At 48.7% G+C, this 19,001-nt stretch overlaps 1 protein-coding gene across 1 annotated transcript in view; it reads left to right on the top strand.

Annotated features, from left to right (window-relative positions):
- The window catches only part of acaca (acetyl-CoA carboxylase alpha), a 324,414-nt gene that overhangs the window by 75,910 nt on the left and 229,503 nt on the right, over positions 1–19,001 (top strand). Inside the window, exons 17-21 of the mRNA XM_038814269.1 lie at positions 1,641–1,786; positions 1,906–2,056; positions 2,465–2,599; positions 11,232–11,378; positions 16,596–16,784. Coding sequence (XP_038670197.1) covers positions 1,641–1,786; positions 1,906–2,056; positions 2,465–2,599; positions 11,232–11,378; positions 16,596–16,784 — 768 coding nt within the window. The remainder of the gene's footprint in view (positions 1–1,640; positions 1,787–1,905; positions 2,057–2,464; positions 2,600–11,231; positions 11,379–16,595; positions 16,785–19,001) is intronic.

Genomic DNA, 19,001 nt, shown 5'->3' with positions numbered 1-19,001 from the left:
GACAAAAGAACGCTGTGTGCTTTGAGTGGAGCTAGTGTAGCTAATGTGTAGGGCCATGTCTATCTAGACAAAGGAGTTGCTTCTAGGGACCTAAGCTGAGCAGGCTTTCACATTGGTCCTAAAATAAAAAGCTTTCTCTCTCTAAGGGCTCAGATAAGCAAGTGAAACCTGGTTGTCAACTTTATACAAAGTGGGATTTGAAATGTGTGGAATGTAGAGACAGGTTTCAGGAAGCGAGGTGTCATGACAGTTAACTGTAAAGCTATTTATTTGTTGCTAATTTCTGTATTCAAATAACATTTTGTTTTATTATAAAAGCTGTGTACTGGTCAGTGTTATCAGTCCCGTGGTGCAGTAACATATCCTCGTAGTTTTACCAAATGCAAATAGTTGGGTTCTAATCTGGGATCTTAACCAAATTTGGGGTTCTGGTCTGGACCCACCACTATGCTGTCCCCTACTCCCATTACTCCCAGGGCAGCAAGGTAGCACAGTGTGTAGCACTGTTACTTCACAACTCCAGGGTCCCCGGTTCGATTCCCGGCTTGGATCATTGTGAGGAGTCTGCACGTTCTCCCCGTGGCTGTGTGGGTTTCCTCCAGGTGCTCCGGTTTCCTCCCACAAGTCCCTAAAGACATGCTGTTAGGTGAATTGGACATTCTGAATTCTCCGTGTACCCGAACAGGTACCGGAATGTGGCGACTCGGGGCTTTTCACAGTAACTTCATTGCAGTGTTAATGTAAGCCTACTTGTGACAGTAAAGATTATTATTATTATTATTACTTTAATATTGGCTCGTCTTGCTTGAATGGCTTCCTGTACCATGGTTCCATCGTCAGTTTGCTCATCCACCCTACAGGCCCTACTTTTGTCCATGCCTGCTATAAGACCTTGAATTTATTACCTAATTGCAAGAGTTGAGGCTCCTCCACTTCTACCTTCTCAATCCCCATAACTGCTTCAATTGCAGTCACATCCTCTTGATCCTGACCATGGACCAAATCAAATGACTTTGGCCTAAGGGCTGTGACCGCCTCCTGGAACGAAGTGCCCTGTAACTTTCCCCCTCCCTGATGTGTTGCAGTGTCTGCAGCTCGGCCTTCTGCTCTGTGACATTGAGCCGAAGTTCATCCATCTGCAGACACCCGCTGCAGATGTGCTTGCCTCGGATCAGGTGGTGTCCACAAACCCCCAAAATCTGCAGCTACCACACGTCATCTGCCGTGCCATCTATATAGCGTTTAATCAATTTTTCTTACTGATTTGAATTTTTTAATGAATGTGTCCTAGTTCTGCCTGTGCTTCCACTATTATTATTATCTCAGTGAATGTTCTACTTCGCCTGATTGAAATTCCCTAGTTAAAATAAATAGGCAAAACTCACTGCCCAATCTAATAAACTTTACTATTAGTAAACATTACACCTGCTGATAAAACCATACCTTGTACCGGGTGAGGCATTTTATTAAAGACTGAGGCGTTTTATTCAAGACTTTTGGCTCAGGCCTGCCCAGCAGTGGCAAATGAGCCTGAACGGTGGGTATCTGTTGTAAGCTGCTTGACAAAATGTTTAAATTGCAGACTCTGCTGACTTGGCACTTCTAGACGTTATCAGCATTGCTGTTCACTCCTTTCACAGGTTACGCGGCAGTCGCCTAATTGCTATGTAGTTATAATGAATAACTCGTTTGTGGAGGTGGACGTTCATCGGCTGAGCGATGGCGGCTTGCTGTTGTCCTACGATGGCAGCAGCTACACTTCATACATGAAGGAAGAAATAGACAGGTGGGAAACAGTTCCTCTCATGCTCTCTCTCTCTCTCTCTCCTGACTGCCACTTCAAAATAATGTTCCCAGTAGACGTTTCTTGGGAGTGCATTTTAACCTCCGATATTTCTGTCACAGATATCGTGTTACAATTGGCAATAAGACCTGCGTGTTTGAAAAGGAAAATGACCCCTCACTGTTGCGCTCGCCCTCAGCGGGGAAGCTCATCCAATACGCAGTAGAAGATGGTGGCCACGTTTTTGCAAATCACTGCTTTGCTGAAATTGAGGCAAGTAATCCAAATCCTGACGGACAAAGAAAATGAAAGGAGCTGTCATCATAGGGCTGTGGGAGCTCAAATCCTTAGTGGATAGTCACATTTTTGTGTGATATTCTGGAGCCGCTTTGGCACAGCCCAAGTAAACCATGCAGCCAGTATTAATGTGAATTCTGATCTCAGTTGATATTCCTGCATTGTGTTTATAATGGGTGCTTGCAAGTGCAGGGTTTATGTTTATTTTCAAAATTATCTTAAAAGTATTTATTCAGAAGCACACTAAATGAGTCTTGTACTCCTGTACTCTGAGGCAATTCTTTGTGCTCGCGTCCTGTAGTGGGTTTTGTACTCACAATTGTGTTACTGAGCCCAGAGTGCTACCAAGTGAATTAAGGCTGATTAATTTATTTTCTTCTGTAGGTGATGAAGATGGTGATGTCACTGGTTTCGCAGGCATCTGGCTGTATTCATTACGTGAAGAGAGTGGGTGCTGTCCTTGAACCAGGTTGTGTGATTGCCAAAATGCAACTAGATGATCCAAGCAGAGTGCAGCAAGTAGGAGACGGTTCAACTTTGTTTTATTAGTGATACCAATCAATCCAGTCGAAACGATAGTTAACAAGAACTGTGGTTTTAATCAGCTAGAATATGCCCACCAGTAGCTCCTCCCGCACTGAGAGGCTGTCCCGGATCGATGGGCTATATACCTTCTCAGAGGGGCGGAGCCACAGGCGGAGTCAACAACAACAGTAAATACAATAATATATACAACAGCCATATGTGGCTTACCACATTCACCCCCTGTTTAAAGAAAAGTCCGGCGGGGGTGAAGTGGACTCAACGGGTTCAGTCTCACAGGAGGGTGTATTGTCCGCTGTGAATGTCGCAGTGTAGGCGCTGCCGTTGAGACCTTCGACTTCGGGAGCACGTTGTCCTCACAACAGGGTGACGGCGCAGGAGCGGTGCTAATGGACCCCGGATGAGTTGATGGGGTAAATGGGGAGGTAGAAGGAAGCGGTGAGGTGATGGGGGAGGTAGAAGGAAGCGGTGAGGTGATGGTGGCCGCAGGGGTACCCGCGGGGGCCAGGTCCCTGAGGGAGACTGCGTCCTGCCGCCCATCGCGGTGCGTACTGAGGGTTCGCATGGAGGAGGTGAACCCTCTCGACCAAGGGGTTGGCCTTATGGCTCCTCGCGTGCTTCCGGAGGAGTACCGGCCCAGGAGTCGTGAGCCAGGTAGGAAGCGAGACCCCGGAGATCGACGTCCTGGGAAAGACAAATAGATGGTTTTGAGTGGTCTCGTTAGTGGTGGTACACAACAGCGACCGGATGGAGTGGAGCGTATCAGGGAGGTCCTCCTGCCAGCGGGCGACTGGGAGACTTCTAGACCGTAGGGCCAGAAGGACGGCCTTCCAGACCGTAGCATTCTCCCTCTCCACCTGCCCATTGGCAGGTCCACAGGTCACTGAAAGGGGCAACACAGGTGGAGAAGGTAGTCAAGAAGGCATACGGCATGCTTGCCTTCATTGGCCGGGTCATTGAGTATAAGAATTGGCAAGTCATGTTGCAGCTATATAGAACCTTAGTTAGGCCACACTAAGGTATAGTGTTCAATTCTGGTCGCCACACTATCAGAAGGATGTGGAGGATTTAGAGAGGGTGCAGAAGAGATTTACCAGGATGTTGCCTGGTATGGAGGGCATCAGCTATGAGGAGCGGTTGAATAAACTCGGTTTGTTCTTACTGGAACGACGGAGGTTGAGGGGCGACCTGATAGAGGTCTACAAAATTATGAGGGGCATCGACAGAGTGGATCGTCAGAGGCTTTTCCCCAGGGTAGAGGGGTCAATTATTAGGGGACATTGGTTTAAGGTGGGAGGTGCAAGGTTTAGAGTAGATGTATGAGGCAAGTTTTTTTTACGCAGAGGGTAGTGGGTGCCTGGAACTCGCTGCCGGAGGAGGTGGTGGAAGCAGGGACGATAGTGACATTTAAGGGGCATCTTGATACATACATGAATAGGATGGGAATAGAGGGATACGGACCAAGGAAGTGCAGAAGATTGTAGTTTAGTCGGGCAGCATGGTCGGCACGGGCTTGGAGGGCCGAAGGGCCTGTTCCTGTGCTGTACTTTTTTTGTGCTTTGTTCCCCTGGGGTTGGAGCTGATAGTCCTGCTCGAGATGATGCCCTTAGCTGAGCAGGTACTGACGCAGCTCATCACTCATGAATGAGGATCCCCGATCACTATGAATATAAGTGGGGAAACTGAACCGGGTGAAGATGCTGCGCAGGGCCATGATGACTGTGGCAGAGGTCATGTCAGGGCATGGGATGGCGAAAGGAAAACGTGAGTACTCGTCAACAACGTTGAGAAAGTACACATTACGATCAGTGGAGGGGAGTGGCCCTTTGAAATCCATATTGAGGCGTTTAAAAGGGTGGGAGGCCTTCACCAGGTTGCGGGCCTTGACAAAGTGGAGAAGCCGGGTGACCCCGGGTGACAGAAGTTGTTGTGGATAGCCCGTAACCGGTCAGCCTGTGCGTTGGCGCAGGTGCCACGGGGCAGGGCATCTGGGGGCTCATTGAGCTTCCCAGGACGATACAAGATGTCGTAGTTATAGGTGGAGAGCTCGATCCTCCACCGCAAAATCTTGTCGTTCTTAATTTTGCCCCGCTGCGTGTTGTTGAACATGAAGGCAAGCGACTGTTGGTCTGTGAGCCGAGTGAATCTCCTGCCGGCCAGGTAATGCCTCCAGTGCTGCACAGCTTCCACAATGGCTTGTGCCTCCTTTTCAACAGAGGAGTGTCGAATTTTGGAGGCATGGAGGGTACGGGAAAAAAAGGCGACAGGCCTTCCTGCCTGGTTAAGAGTGGCTGCCAGGGCAAAGTCAGACGCATCGCTTTCCACCTGGAACGGGATGGATTCATCCACGGCGTGTATTGTGGCCGTGGCAATTCTGGATCTGATGTGGTTGAAGGTCAGGCAGCCTCAGCCGTCAGGGGAAAAGTAGTGGACTTAATGACTGGGCGGGCTTTGTCCGCGTAGTTGGGGACCCTCTGGGCATAGTAGGAGAAGAACTCGATCCTCTGCAGGGCCTTGGGCCAGTGGGGGAGGGAGAGTTGCAGGAGCGTGCGCATGCGTTCGGGGTCAGGCCCTTGGACTCCGTTTTCCACGACATAGCCGAGGGTGGCTAGCCGGGTTGTGCGGAAATCGCATTTCTCCTTATTATATGTCAAATCAAGGAGTCGGGCGGTGCAGAGGAATTTTTGAAGGTTGGCGTCATCGTCCTGCAGGTCATGGCCGCAGATGGTAACATTATCCAAGTACGGGAACGTGGCCCGCAGCCCGTACTGGTCGACCATTCGGTCCATCATTCGTTGGAAGACTGAAACCCCATTGGTGACGCCGAAGGGGACCCTGAGGAAATGGAAGAGATGGCCATCTGCCTCAAAGGCAGTGTATTGGCGGTCCTCCTGCCGGATAGGGAGCTGGTGGTACACGGACCTCAAGTCTACCGTAGGGAAGACTCGATACTACGCAATCTGATTGACCATGTCAGATATGCGCAGGAGGGGGTACGCATCAAACAGCGTGTACCGGTTGATCGTTGTAGTCAACTACCACCGGTTCTTCTTTCCAGTCCTGACGACCACCACTTGTGCTCTCCAGGGGCTATTACTGGCCTCAATGATCCCTTCCCTCAGGAGTCACTGGACCTCTGACCTGATGAAGGCCTTGTCATGAGCATTGTACCGTCTGCTCCGGGTGGCGAAGGGCTTACAGTCTGGGGTGAGGTTCGTGAAGAGCGAGGGAGGGGCGACCTTCAGGGTCGCGGGACTACAGGAGGTGAGAGGGGGCAGGGGTCCTCCGAACTTCAAGGTTAGACTACGGAAGTTGCACTGAAAGTCTAATCCCAGTAGGAGAGGGGCGCAGAGATGGGGGAGGACGTAGAGTTTGAAATTGGTGTATTAGACGCCCTGTATTGCCAGGTTGGCGGTGCAGTACCCCCGGATCTGCACAGTGTGAGATCCGGAAGCTAGGGATATGACTTGTGAGACGGGGAGGACCCGGAGGGGACAGCGCCTTACCATGTCGGGGTGGACAAAGCTATCCGTGCTCCCGGAGTTAAAGAGCAGGACGTCTCCTGACCGTTGAGGCTGATGGCCATCATCGAGCTTTGAAGATGGCAAGGCCGGGACTGGTCAAGTTGAATGGAGCTGAGTTGATGACGATGAGTGTCGTTCTGGTCGCAAAATGTCGGCGTCGACATGCCCCCATGGATTGTGCACAGCGTTTTGACATCTATGACGTCAGACAAGATGGCTGCCCCATGGATTGCACATGGCGAGTGATGTGTCAGCAGAGGGCGCTCTGGTCAGGCACGATGCCACGCTGCGGGGTCTGTGAGTCTCAGACTGGGCTTGACAGGCTTTTGGCTTTTGATTTTGATGTTTAGGCTGTGGTGAATGTATTCACCAGGCGATGTGGTGCCTGTTCAATCTTTTACCTTTAAGGATTGAGCTGGAACCCTGGTGGGCTCCGCCTCTGACTCTGCCCCCCCGGACAGTATATAGTCCTGCGCCCAGTGGGTGGCGCTCATTTTGTACAGAAGTCACTGGCAGGCTAGTTCTTTGTGTAATAAAGCCTTCATTCACTTGTTCATATGGTCTCGCTGTGAATTGATGGTATATCAATTTATTACACAAACAACGTTACTATGGACGCCACTCTCAAGCCAGAAAAACGTGACTTAAGACGCCCGTGCCCCAGAAGCCAAGGGGATCTTCTCTCGCTGGTTCCGCTGCTTCGAGGCCTACCTCGGCTCCTCTGAATCGCCTATCCCCGAAGCTCGCAAGCTGCACCCCCGCGCCCGGGTGAACCATCAAATTTCTGTTTTCTTTGAAAAGGTGGCCATGTACGAGGCAGCAGTCACGATTCTGAAGAAGCGCTTCATCAAGCCTGTAAACCAGGTGTTCGCGCGGCATCTGCTCACTACCCGCCGGCAGCGCGCAGGAGAATCTCTGGACGAATATCTGGAAAACCTGACCCTACTCGCCAGAAACTAATTATCAATACGTGACGGCTGAGGAGCACATGAAGCTGCAGATCCAGGACACCTATGTGCCTGGGGTCCGCTCTAATTACGTCAGGCAGCGACTGCTGGAAAACGGGGCTACCGACCTGCGGGACACGGTAAAACTAACCACCTCATTAGAGGTGGCCTACCAGAGCCTCAGCGTGTTTCCCGTGGACTCAGCGAGCCCCACATGGGCCCTGCTGACGCGGATGTCGCCAGACCCGGCAACACCACAGACTTGTGCTGCGCGGCTGCCCGCCCAGACCGGGGGACCGTCGTGCTATTTCTGCGGCCAGGTCTAACACCCACGGTAGCATTGCCGAGCCCACTCCGCAACATGCAGCGACTGTGGTAAAAAGGGTCACTTCGCCAGAGTCTGTCTGGCCAGATTGGAAGCCGAAATCTTCCTCGGGCCCGACCCATGGACTCACAGGCCCGCAGACCCCGTAATGCGGCAGCGTGCCTGCCGGAAACGCCCCCTTCAGACGCGTCATCAGCCACGTGCAACTCGTGGGGGCGGCCAACTTCAGCTGAATCCGACATGTGCGACTCGTGGGGGCCACCATTTTATGACCTCGAGTCCTCCAACTACACTGATTACCCGCAGCTCGGCGCCGTCACCTTTGACCAGTCACAGTCGAAGCACCTGAGGAGTTCCATGATGGTCGTCCGGGTCAACGGGCACGAGACCCCCCTTGTCTCTTTGACTCCGGGAGCACGGAGAGCTTCGTACACCCCGAAACGGTGAGGCGCATCTCCCCGCTTCTCAATCTATCTCCCTCGCCTCCAGATCCCATTCGGTTCGGATCCGGGGGCACTGTGTCGCGAACCTCACGATACAGGGCACTGAGTATGCCCCTTTTAAGCTGTACGTCCTCCCTCACCTCTGCGCCCGTCTACTGCTTGGACCAGACTTCCAATGCAGTCACCGAAGCCTGACCCTGAACTTCGGTGGACCCTTACCCCTCCCTCCCAGTATGTAGACTCGCGACCCTTAAGGTCTCCCCCCACGCTCTTTGTGAACCTCACCCCCGACTGTAAGCCCGTCGCCAACTGGAGCAGGCGGTACAGTGCACAAGATATGACTTTCATCAAGTCTGAGGTCGAGCAACTCTTGAGAGAGGGGGTCATCGAGGCCAGCAACAGCCCCTGGAGAGCTCAAGTGGTTGTTGTCAGGACTGGGGAAAAGAACCGGATGGTGGTGGACTACAGCCAGACCATTAGCCGGTTCATGCAACTGGATGCGTACCCCCTCCCCCGCATTGCGGAGATGGTCAACCAGATCGCACAATACCGGGTTTTCTTTACGGTAGATCTGAAATCTGTCAACCACCAGCTCTCGATCCGCCCGGAAGATAGCCACTACACTGCTTTGGAAGCAGCCGACCGACTCTTCCATTTCCTCAGGGTCCCTTTCGGCTCACGAATGGGGTCTCTGTCTTCCAGAGAATGATGGACCGAATGGTGGACCAGTATGGGCTGCGGGTTACATACCCGTACTTGGACAATGTCACCATAGAACATAGAACGATACAGCGCAGTACAGGCCCTTCGGCCCACGATGTTGCACCGACATGGGAAGTCGGAAACTAAAGGCCATCTAACCTACACTATGCCATTATCATCCATATGCTTATCCAATAAACTTTTAAATGCCCTCAATGTTGGCGAGTTCACTACTGTTGCAGGTAGGGCATTCCACGGCCTCACCACTCTTTGTGTAAAAACCTACCTCTGACCTCTGTCCTATATCTATTACCCCTCAATTTAAAGCTATGTCCCCTCGTGCTAGCCACCTCCATCCGCGGGAGAAGGCTCTCACTGTCCACCCTATCTAACCCTCTGATCATTTTGTATGCCTCTATTAAGTCACCTCTTAACCTTCTTCTCTCTAACGAAAACAACCTCAAGTCCATCAGCCTTTCCTCATAAGATTTTCCCTCCATACCAGGCAACATCCTGGTAAATCTCCTCTGCACCCGTTCCAAAGCTTCCACGTCCTTCCTATAATGAGGCGACCAGAACTGTACGCAATACTCCAAATGCGGCCGTACCAGAGTTTTGTACAGCTGCAACATGACCTCATGGCTCCGGAACTCAATCCCTCTACCAATAAAGGCCAACACACCATAGGCCTTCTTCACAACCCTATCAACCTGGGTGGCAACTTTCAGGGATCTATGTACATTGACACCGAGGTCCCTCTGCTCATCCACACTGCTAAGAATTTTACCATTAGCCAAATATTCTGCATTCCTGTTATTCTTTCCAAAGTGAATCACCTCACACTTCTCTACATTAAACTCCATTTGCCACCTCTCAGCCCAGCTCCGCAGCTTATCTATGTCCCTCTGTAACCTGCAACATCCTTCCACACTGTCTACAACTCCACTGACTTTAGTGTCATCTGCAAAGGTTTCTCATTAGGGCTTACTTGTAACACTATAACGCCTGCCAACATAAGATCGCTGGTCTGCACATGGGCAAATCACCAATGAAGGCTTATGGACACACTGCCTGCACGGAGTATGGTTAGAAGTTTGAGGTTTAGCCTGAAGAAAAATTAAGCTATTGCTTAATTAGGGACACGTATCCTTCCAAATTCCAGTGTTGAGCCAGCCAAACTCTGAACAGTAGCGGCCCTGGCATATTGTGTTACATCTCTGGTTCATGTGTCAGAGGGGATAGGCTGAACCCCAATCTCCCAAGGTCATCACTCAGGAAAGACCTTGCTTATACAAGTTGCATGAAATTACAACAACCCAAATTGAGCAATAGTGACACATGGAGGATGTTGAAATTGTTAACTGATTGGGGGGGGGGGGGTTTGTGCAGGAGGAGCCTGGCCCACACCGCTACAGTGCGATGCAACTAGACCGTTACAGTGTGATTTTTTTTTCTTTTTTTTTAAATTTAGAGTACCCAATTATTTTTTCCAATTAAGGGGCAATTTAGCGTGGCCAATCTACCTATCCTGCACATCTTTTGGGTTGTGGGGGTGAAACCCACGCAGACACGGGGAGAATGTGCAAACTCCACACAGACAGTGACCCAGGGCCGGGATTCGAACCTGGGTCCTCAGCGCCATAGGCAGCAATGCTAACCACTGTGCCACCGTGCTGCCCCCGTTACAGTGTGATTGGGGGAGGGCGGAGAAACAACTATTTCAGGGCTGTAATGTAAGTGTGCTCAAAAAAATAACTAAGCAAAAAGTTTTGCATAATTGTTCCTCCTTGAGATGGGAATTTAAACAATATTTATCAAATTTAGCTACGTTTTGAGAAAGATGATGTGCCGCAATACAATTGCGTGAACTATCTACATTGTGCTTGAAATCCAGGAAGAGAGAGTTCTCGAGGAACGGGAATAAATTGACGCAAAGAGTAATTTGCTTTCCATTCATTTACTGCAGTGTGACTGCCCTGTTAGGTGTACTAAATTCTTGAACAGCAGCAGGAAAATCTCTGCTTCTCTCGGCCTGTGCGAAATGGTTGAAGTTTTCAGTCGGCAGCCTCATGGTGCCACCAAGTGGTAGGATGCAGCTGTGCACCTTTTCAGAAAGTTCCCCATTCCACGTGATGTCACCCTGAGTGCAGCCGAGGTAGGAAAAGTCAGCTGAGGTCACTTAATTCCTAATTCAGAGCTACAGAGGGGCTTTGAGTCAGGGCTAGGAATAGATTGCTTGCCTGCTGTCTTGAGTGCGTCAAGCAAACAAATGAGCGATAATGTTCATCTATTACTATTTCTTGATCACTCGAGTGATACCACTTGAGGTGAGGCACAAAAAAGAGCATCCCAGCGGATTCACTGTGTCCAGAAAAGGAAGGAGGGCAAAGATTTGGCGTGTTTATCAAGTCTCTTTTTAGAATCCTGTGTCAATTGGGTTTAAATTGTAGAACACTTCATATTTGGAAAGGTTGTAAAATTAACATCATTTTATTATGACACAGTTATGTACCTGGCTACTCGGTTGCTTCAAGCAAACTCATTTTGAGTTCCTTTTATTTGAAACACAGGAAATTTGATGGACTGCTGAAGTTACACTCGTGCAACCTGTGTCCTTTTGGTTTATTGCTCAAATACTGATGTTTTGTGTTTTACGCTTAATTCCAGGCGGAATTATTCACGGGGCCACTGGCCAGGATCCAGAGCTCAGCCCTCCAAGGAGAAAAGCCCCATCGCATCTTCCATTATGTTCTGGATAACCTGGAGAACATCATGAATGGCTTCTGCCTGCCAGAGTTCTACTTTGAATCTAAGGTACTGTTAGATCATAGAACATAGAACAGGCCCTTCGGCCCTCGATGTTGTGCTGAGCAATGATCACCCTACTCAAACCCACGTATCCACCCTATACCCGTAACCCAACAACCCCCCCCCCCCCCTAACCTTACTTTTTAGGACACTACGGGCAATTTAGCCTGGCCAATCCACCTAACCCGCACATCTTTGGACTGTGGGAGGAAACCGGAGCACCCGGAGGAAACCCACGCACACACTGGGAGGACGTGCAGACTCCGCACAGACAGTGACCCAGCCGGGAACCGAACCTGGGACCCTGGAGTTGTGAAGCATTTATGCTAGCCACCATGCTACCGTGCTGCTGTTGTGGAATGATGTGCAGGGGCTTTGGAGAGTGGCCAGGTTCCTGTTTGTCTGACAGATGGGAAACTAATGAGGTTCAACAGAACAGTTGGACAAGGAGACATGGGTTCAAACCAGCGAAAGGGGGGAATTGGAGGCATATTTCTGAATGAATGAAACGAAGATGGGTCAAATACTTGATAAACTTTAAAAAAAATTTAAAGTGAGATAGCATACTAAAAATGTCATTTTGTGCATTACCATTTACTGCAATTTTGAGCTGCAGTTATATTGCAGCAGAGTTTTATAGAGGAGGGCAATAACAGTGATTTGCGCAAGAACTCCTAATGTGAGGATGTATGTTTGCACAAATCATTAAAAAATTTTAAAAAATTCAAAATGAAGGGCAATTCAGATGGCCAATCCAGCTACTCTGAACATCTTTTGGGTTGTGGGGGTGAGACCCATGCAGACACGAGGAGAATGTGCAAACTTCACACGGACTTTGACCCAGGATCGAACCATGGTCCTCAGCGCCGTGATGCAGCAGTGCTAGCCACTGTGCTACCCTGCTGCCCTGTTTGGACAAATCTTGGAGTTCGGCATTATGCATGCGGTAAACTACCTGCAACCCTGATAGAATGATAGAAACGTTGTAGTGCCGAAAGAGGCCATTCAGCCCATTGTGCTAGTCCACCAAAAAGGAAACTAGCTGCTCATTTTAATTGCATTTTCTAGCACCTGGTCCATAGCCTTGCAGGTTGCTGCACTTCAGGTGCAGATTCTGGTACATTTTATAAATGAGTTGAGTATTTCAGCCTCAACCACCAACTTCGGCAGGGAATTCCAGAGGCCCACCAGCCTTTGGGTGAAAACGTTGTTCCTGCTGTCCCCTCTAATCCTGCTACCAATCACCTTAAATCTATGCTCCCTACTAATTAACCCCTGAGATAGGGGAAATAAGTCTTATCTTGTCTACTCTGTCTGGGGCCCCTTATAATTTTGTACATCTCAGTTAGGTCAGCCCGTAACCTCCTCTGTTCTAAGGAAAACAATCCTAGCCTACCCAATCTCGCCCCTTTGCTGCAATTTTCAAACCCTGGCAACATCCTTGTAAATCTCTTCTGCACTTTCTCCAGCGCAATTATGGACTTCCTGTAACGCAGTGACCAGAACTGTACACAAAATTCCAACTGGGGCCTCACCAACGTTTTAGCCATCATTTTCATCCCTGCTTTTTGTGTTCAATACCTTGCCTAATAAAGGAAAGTATTTCATATGCTTTCTTGTCCACTTGCCCACCTGTCTTGCCACCTTCAAGGACCTGTGGATATGAATTCCATGGTCTCTCACGTTCTCTCTCAGTATCTTCCTGCTTATTGAGTATTTCCTTGCATTGTTCGGTCTCCCTCACACCTTTTCCAAATTGAATTCCATTTGCCAATTCTCTGCCCATTCAACCAAACCATTGATATAATTCTGGAGTCAACATCTATCCTCTTAACTATCAACTACCAGCGATGTTTTGTATTCTGCAAATTTCCTGATCATGCCATCCACACTTGAGTCTAAATCATTAACATACGCAACAAACAAAGCCCCAATACTGAACTCTGTGGAACACCACTGAAAACTGTTTTCCATTCACAGCATCCATCGATGGTTAGAATAAAACACAGCCAAAACCAAAAAGAGAACAAACAGGAAGTATTATAGCAAATAAATAACCAACACCCCTGCACCCCGCCGTCCCTATGTTATCCTCCACCCACTCAGCCTCCCTTTTTAACCCCAAAGTGAGATCTCACTTTTCTGACCAGACTTCCATGTGGGACCTTGTCAAATGCCTAACTGAATCTATGTAGACAACTTCCACTGCAATACTCTCCTCAATCATCCTTGTTACTTCCTCAAAAAAATTCTATTAAGTTAGTAGGCTAGGATCTTTCTCTTAAAACCACACTGACGATCCCTTATCAATCTGTTATTTTTCAAAGTGGTGGTTTATTCTGTCTTTCAGGGGGCAGCATGGTGGCGCAGTGGGTTAGCCCTGCTGCCTCACAGCGCCGAGGTCCCAGGTTCGATCCCGGCTCTGGGTTACCGTCCGTGTGGAGTTTGCACGTTCTCCTCGTGTTTTTGTGGGTTTCACCCCCACAACCTAAAGATGTGCAGGCTAGATGGATTGGCCATGTTAAATTGCCCCTTAATTGGAAAAAATGAATTGGGTACTCTAAATTTATAATTTTTTAAAAATCCTGTCTTTCAGTATGGTTTCCAATAGTTTGCTCACCACTGAAATCAGACTAACAAGCCAATAGTTTTCTGTCCTATCACTTTCTCCCTTGCTAAAAAATAGCACATTGTTTGCAGATACCCAGTCCACTGGTACCTCACCTGTATTTAGTGAGGATTGGAAAATTATCCCCCAAACATCAGCTATGTCCTCCCTGGCTTCCCTCAACAGCCTGGGATGCAATCCATCTGGTTGTGGTGAATCTTCAAGGATGATTAATTGGTTCATTTTTGGATTTAAATGGACTTTATTATATTTTAAGTACCAGAAGTATCAGTGTGTGTACAGGAAGGGTGTGAAGCAAATGTCTGACCGGGAGCATTAAAGGCTCCTTTTGCTCCAGCTGGAAAAAGCTAGGCTTTTTAAAAAAAAAAACTGAGCACGTTAAATGGAAATAAATGAAATGGCTCTATGATCCTGTTCTTTCTCTGCCTAATGGTATTCTGTGAACAGGTGAAGAGGACAGGTGGTTCAATAAACCTGATGTACCCGTGGCAGCTGCAGACTCAGTCCAGCGACGTCACAGTCGGGGGAGGGCCGATCCGCGGGCGAGGTGGGGGGGGGAATCTGGGGCGTGCGGGCTGGCCAAACGGGCGGACACTATATTTTGCGGGCCGGGTCCACGAGCAGCCTCCGCCATGTAGCATGGCGCAGCCGCTGCAAGGCGCCGCCGTGTGCATGTGCGGTCACAGACCCGGCAATTCTCCGTGGCATATCAGCAGCTAGAGCCGGGTGCTCTACAGTGCCGACACGCTAGCCCCCAGCAAAACGGGGAATCGGTGGCCATTTTTTGCCATTTCTTCTGGCATAAAACGCCACCGTTCCCACACTGGCGTGGGGACATAGCCCCAGAATCGGAGAATCTAGCCCATGATGCCCCGAGTGTTCACAATCCTCTAAGGTGGAAAATTCCAAACGTTCGCAACCCTTTGAGTTAAAAAAAAATCCAATTATTTTTTTCCAATTAAGGGGCAGTTTAGCATGACCAATCCACCTACCCTGCATAGCTTTTTGGGTTGTGGGGGGAGGCCCACGCAGACATGGGGAGAATGCAAATTCCACCCGAGGCTGGGATTGAACTCCAAGTCGTTGGTGCCGTGAGGCAGCAATGCTAAGCACTGCGCCACCGTGCTGTCCCGTCACCGTTTGAGTGAATACTCAACCCTAATTCCTGAGACCGTGCTCCTATGTTCTAGATTCCTCATCCAGGGGAAACAACTTCTTAGTATCTGCCTTGTCCTTTCAAAATATTTGATGTTTCAAAGAATGAGGTAACTTCTTTGAAACACATGAGAGCACAGGCTCCGTTTACTTGGCCTCTCGTCAGGGGACAACCTTTCCATCCCAGGGACCCATCTAGTGAACCTTCGTCTGTCTCCAATGAAAGCACATCCTTCCTTCGATATGGAGACTGCAACTGCACAGGGCTCATCAAATCCATGTGAAGTTTTAACAAGTCTGTCTTATTCATGTGGTTCACTTCACTTGGAATAAAGGCCATCATGCCATTTGCCTTCCTAATTGCTTGATGTCCATGCATGCTAACATTGTGTTCCTTGTACAAATGCATCCCAAGTCCATCTGAACATCAACATTGAAGTTTTGAGCCTTTTATTTCAAAAATCTTGCTTTTATATTCTTACATTCAAAAATTGAATAATCTGTCACTTCCCATGTTTTACTCTATCTTGTGGTTCACTATTACACCTGTCTATATCGCTTTGCAGCTCCTTGAGTCCACCTCGCAACTTACTTTTCCGCCTAACTTTATATCATCAGCAAACTTGGGTGCATGGCTCTATGTCTCTTTAAGCCATTGATATAGATTGTAAATAGCTGAGGCACTAGTACTGATTTTTTCCCGCACTCTACTGGTCACAGCCTGCCAATTTGAGAATGCCCCATTTATGCTTACTCTTTATTTCCTGTCCATGCTAACATATTACCCCCAACACTGCATCACAGCCAAACCTGGTCCAACCGTTGCCCAACTTCCACATTCGGAAAGAATCAGTCAGCAGCCTTGAGCTGTAACCCCATGTGATTGCCTCCTCTCCCTTTTAGGTTTGATGTACTGAGGACAGTCACAGTGTTTTATTATAGAGTCACTGCAGTGCAGAAGGAGGCCACCCGGCCCATCGACACTCTGTAAGAGCACCCTACCTAGTTCTACTTCCCTGCCCTATCCCTGTAAACCCCAACTAACCTGCACATCTTTGGGCACTAAGGGGCAATATAACATGGCCAATGCACCTAACCTGCACATCGTTGGACTATGGGAGGATACCGGAGCACCCGGAGAAAACCCACACAGACACCGGGAGAACTTTCAAACTCCACGCAGACAGTTTCTTGAGGTTGGAACCGAACCTGGGTCCCTGGTGCTGTGAGGCAGCGGCGCTAACCGGTGTGCCACCATATTTTGCTTATCTGAGATCAGAATCAGAATTGAATTTGGGGGTCTCTGGTCTGTTTGAGGGAACATCACATCAAATGAAACATTTATCCGCTTATTCCAAGGGGGGGAAATTCAAAGTTTCACAGAGGAGGAAAGTGCCGCGAGGTTAACTTTTGACTACTGTTTTATTCTTGCATTCAAGGTGAAGGACTGGGTGGATAGATTAATGCAAACCCTGCGGGATCCCTCCCTCCCACTCCTGGAGCTGCAGGATATCATGACCAGTGTTTCTGGAAGAATCCCTCAAGCGGTGGAGAAGGCCATCAAAAAGGAGATAGCACAGTACGCGAGCAACATCACCTCAGTGCTCTGCCAGTTCCCAAGCCAGCAGGTACATCCAAGAGAATTTTGGAGAAGAAAAAAATATGGCCTGGCTTCAAAATAAATCTATTTCTGGTTTTAGTTAGCTGATGTTATTGAACCCCCCAAAAAAATGCAATGTGAGTTAAAGTGCAGGAGTGGCATGGACCCGATGGGCCGAATGACCGCCTTGCATTCTATAATGACTCTTTGACTCCATAAAGCGGTAAGTTACAAAAAGGACACACTGACTTTAATGAGTGGGGAAATGTGGTTATCCCCTTTAGATTAATGAAGGGCAGATCAGACTATTAGATTTTGGTGTCCTGGAAATCAAATGAGTTTGGTTAGGATCAGGTGCAAAAAAAAAAAATTAGAAAGATGAATGGGGTCTTGACCATTTGCTCAAGGGTCCTGGAATATACACTGGAGATAGTTTTGCATCAGTTGCTCTGAGCTTTGATCATAACACATAATTGTATTCAGTCCTGGGCACCATACCTTGGGATGGCCTTGGAGTGGGATACAGCTCAGATCTGCCAAGATTAGGATTGGGTCAAGAGGTAAGGTATATAGAGCTGTTTTGTATTCCCTTGAGTTTACATAGTTGCTGTATTTAAATTAACAAAAGGATTTGATTGTTTATCCTGTATCTGCACTATTTTCACCTGTGGGGGTAATCCAGAGGACACGATGTTAAAATAAGCACCAAGCCATTCAGGATTGAAATCGGGAAACACTGAGTTGCAAAAAATCTGGGGCGCAATTCTCCCAAAGGGAGACAAACAGCCGACGCCGGAGTGAAACCCGCCCCCTATTCCTCCCTCCCCCCGGGGAACCGGTCGGGTTCGGCAGGCCGCTCGGCCTATCCGGGCCCGGACCGTGAGTAACGGCGAGCAGCGATTCTCCGAGCGGCCTGTCGCAAAACACGCCACACCATTTTGGGGGGGGGGGGGTGGGAGAATCGCGGGGGGTGCCAGGGCGGCGTGGCGTGATTCGCCCGGCCCTCCCGCGATTCTCCCACCCGGCGTGGGGTGCAGAGAATCGCGCCCCTGATGTTTTTTTTTCCGCCCCAAAATGCAAACATGAAATGACAGCAGATGTAGGACATTTGGCCCCTTAAGGCGTTTGTGTTTTTAATTCTATATTCCCATCCACCCCCAATAACATCAATTTTTAGACTGAAATCAACAGGCTTGTGTCGTAGAATATGGGAAATGGAGTTTGGGTACATATCCAATTAAATGGCAGGACTGAACAGTCTAATCCCTCGCCTCGGGTAATAATGAAATGAAAATCGCTTATTGTCACGAGTAGGCTTCAATGAAGTTACTGTGAAAAGCCCCTAGTCGCCACATTCCGGCGCCTGTCCGGGGAGGCTGGTACGGGAATCGAACCGTGCTACTGGCCTGCTTGGTCTGCATTAAAAGCCAGCGATTTAGCTCAGTGAGCTAAACCAGCCCCAGATTACAAACGATAGTTAATTGCATGTTGCGAGAGAATTATTAAAATGCTCCTTTTTTTAATATTGGGTAACAAGGATTTTCTTTATTCTTTCATGGAACATGGCGGCATTGGCAAGGTCAGCATTTGTTTCCCTATCCATAATTGCTCTTGAACTAAGTGACCGGTGAGGCCATTTCAAGCAGTAATCAAGAATCAACAAAATTACTGTGTCTTGAGTCACGTGTAGGCAGGACCAGGCAAGGATGGCAGCTTCCTCCTCTTAAAAGAAATCAGTGAACCAGATGGTTTTTTCCAATGGTAGTTGGCATCGTCACCATTACTGAGACTTTTCAAAATTTATGGATATCATTCCAGTTTCACCAGTTGCCATGATGAATTTGAAGGCGTGTTCCCAGAGCATTAACCTGTGCTTCTGGGTTACCAGCCGAGTGATGTTATCGCAACGCTTCTCATCCTGCCCTCTCCTTGTAAAGGCTGTTGAGTGGCTAGGGATGACACCAAGAGCTAGATGCTGTAAGGTCCTACAACCTGCCTTTCCAAGAGCCTCAATCGTGAGTAGTGGCCTAATTTAGATAGAGCCCTTGTTAGGAACGTTGAACAGCTTTGAAGTAAACTGGTGAAATGACGTTTTGACTTGACTGCCTTGTGATAATGGCTTTGTTTCTCTGTCAAAAGTCAACCCTGCCTGTCTGAGTTTGAGAGCAATGCTTCACTGCAGGGTTAGGTTTTGCAGGCACAATTCATCATGTAGAGCTGCTGAGTGGATGCTTCACTGCTTTGG

The sequence above is a fragment of the Scyliorhinus canicula genome, chromosome 12 (assembly GCF_902713615.1).
Source record: "Scyliorhinus canicula chromosome 12, sScyCan1.1, whole genome shotgun sequence".
NCBI classification, from domain to species: Eukaryota; Metazoa; Chordata; class Chondrichthyes; order Carcharhiniformes; family Scyliorhinidae; genus Scyliorhinus; species Scyliorhinus canicula.
This window is presented reverse-complemented; position numbering and strand designations above follow the sequence as displayed.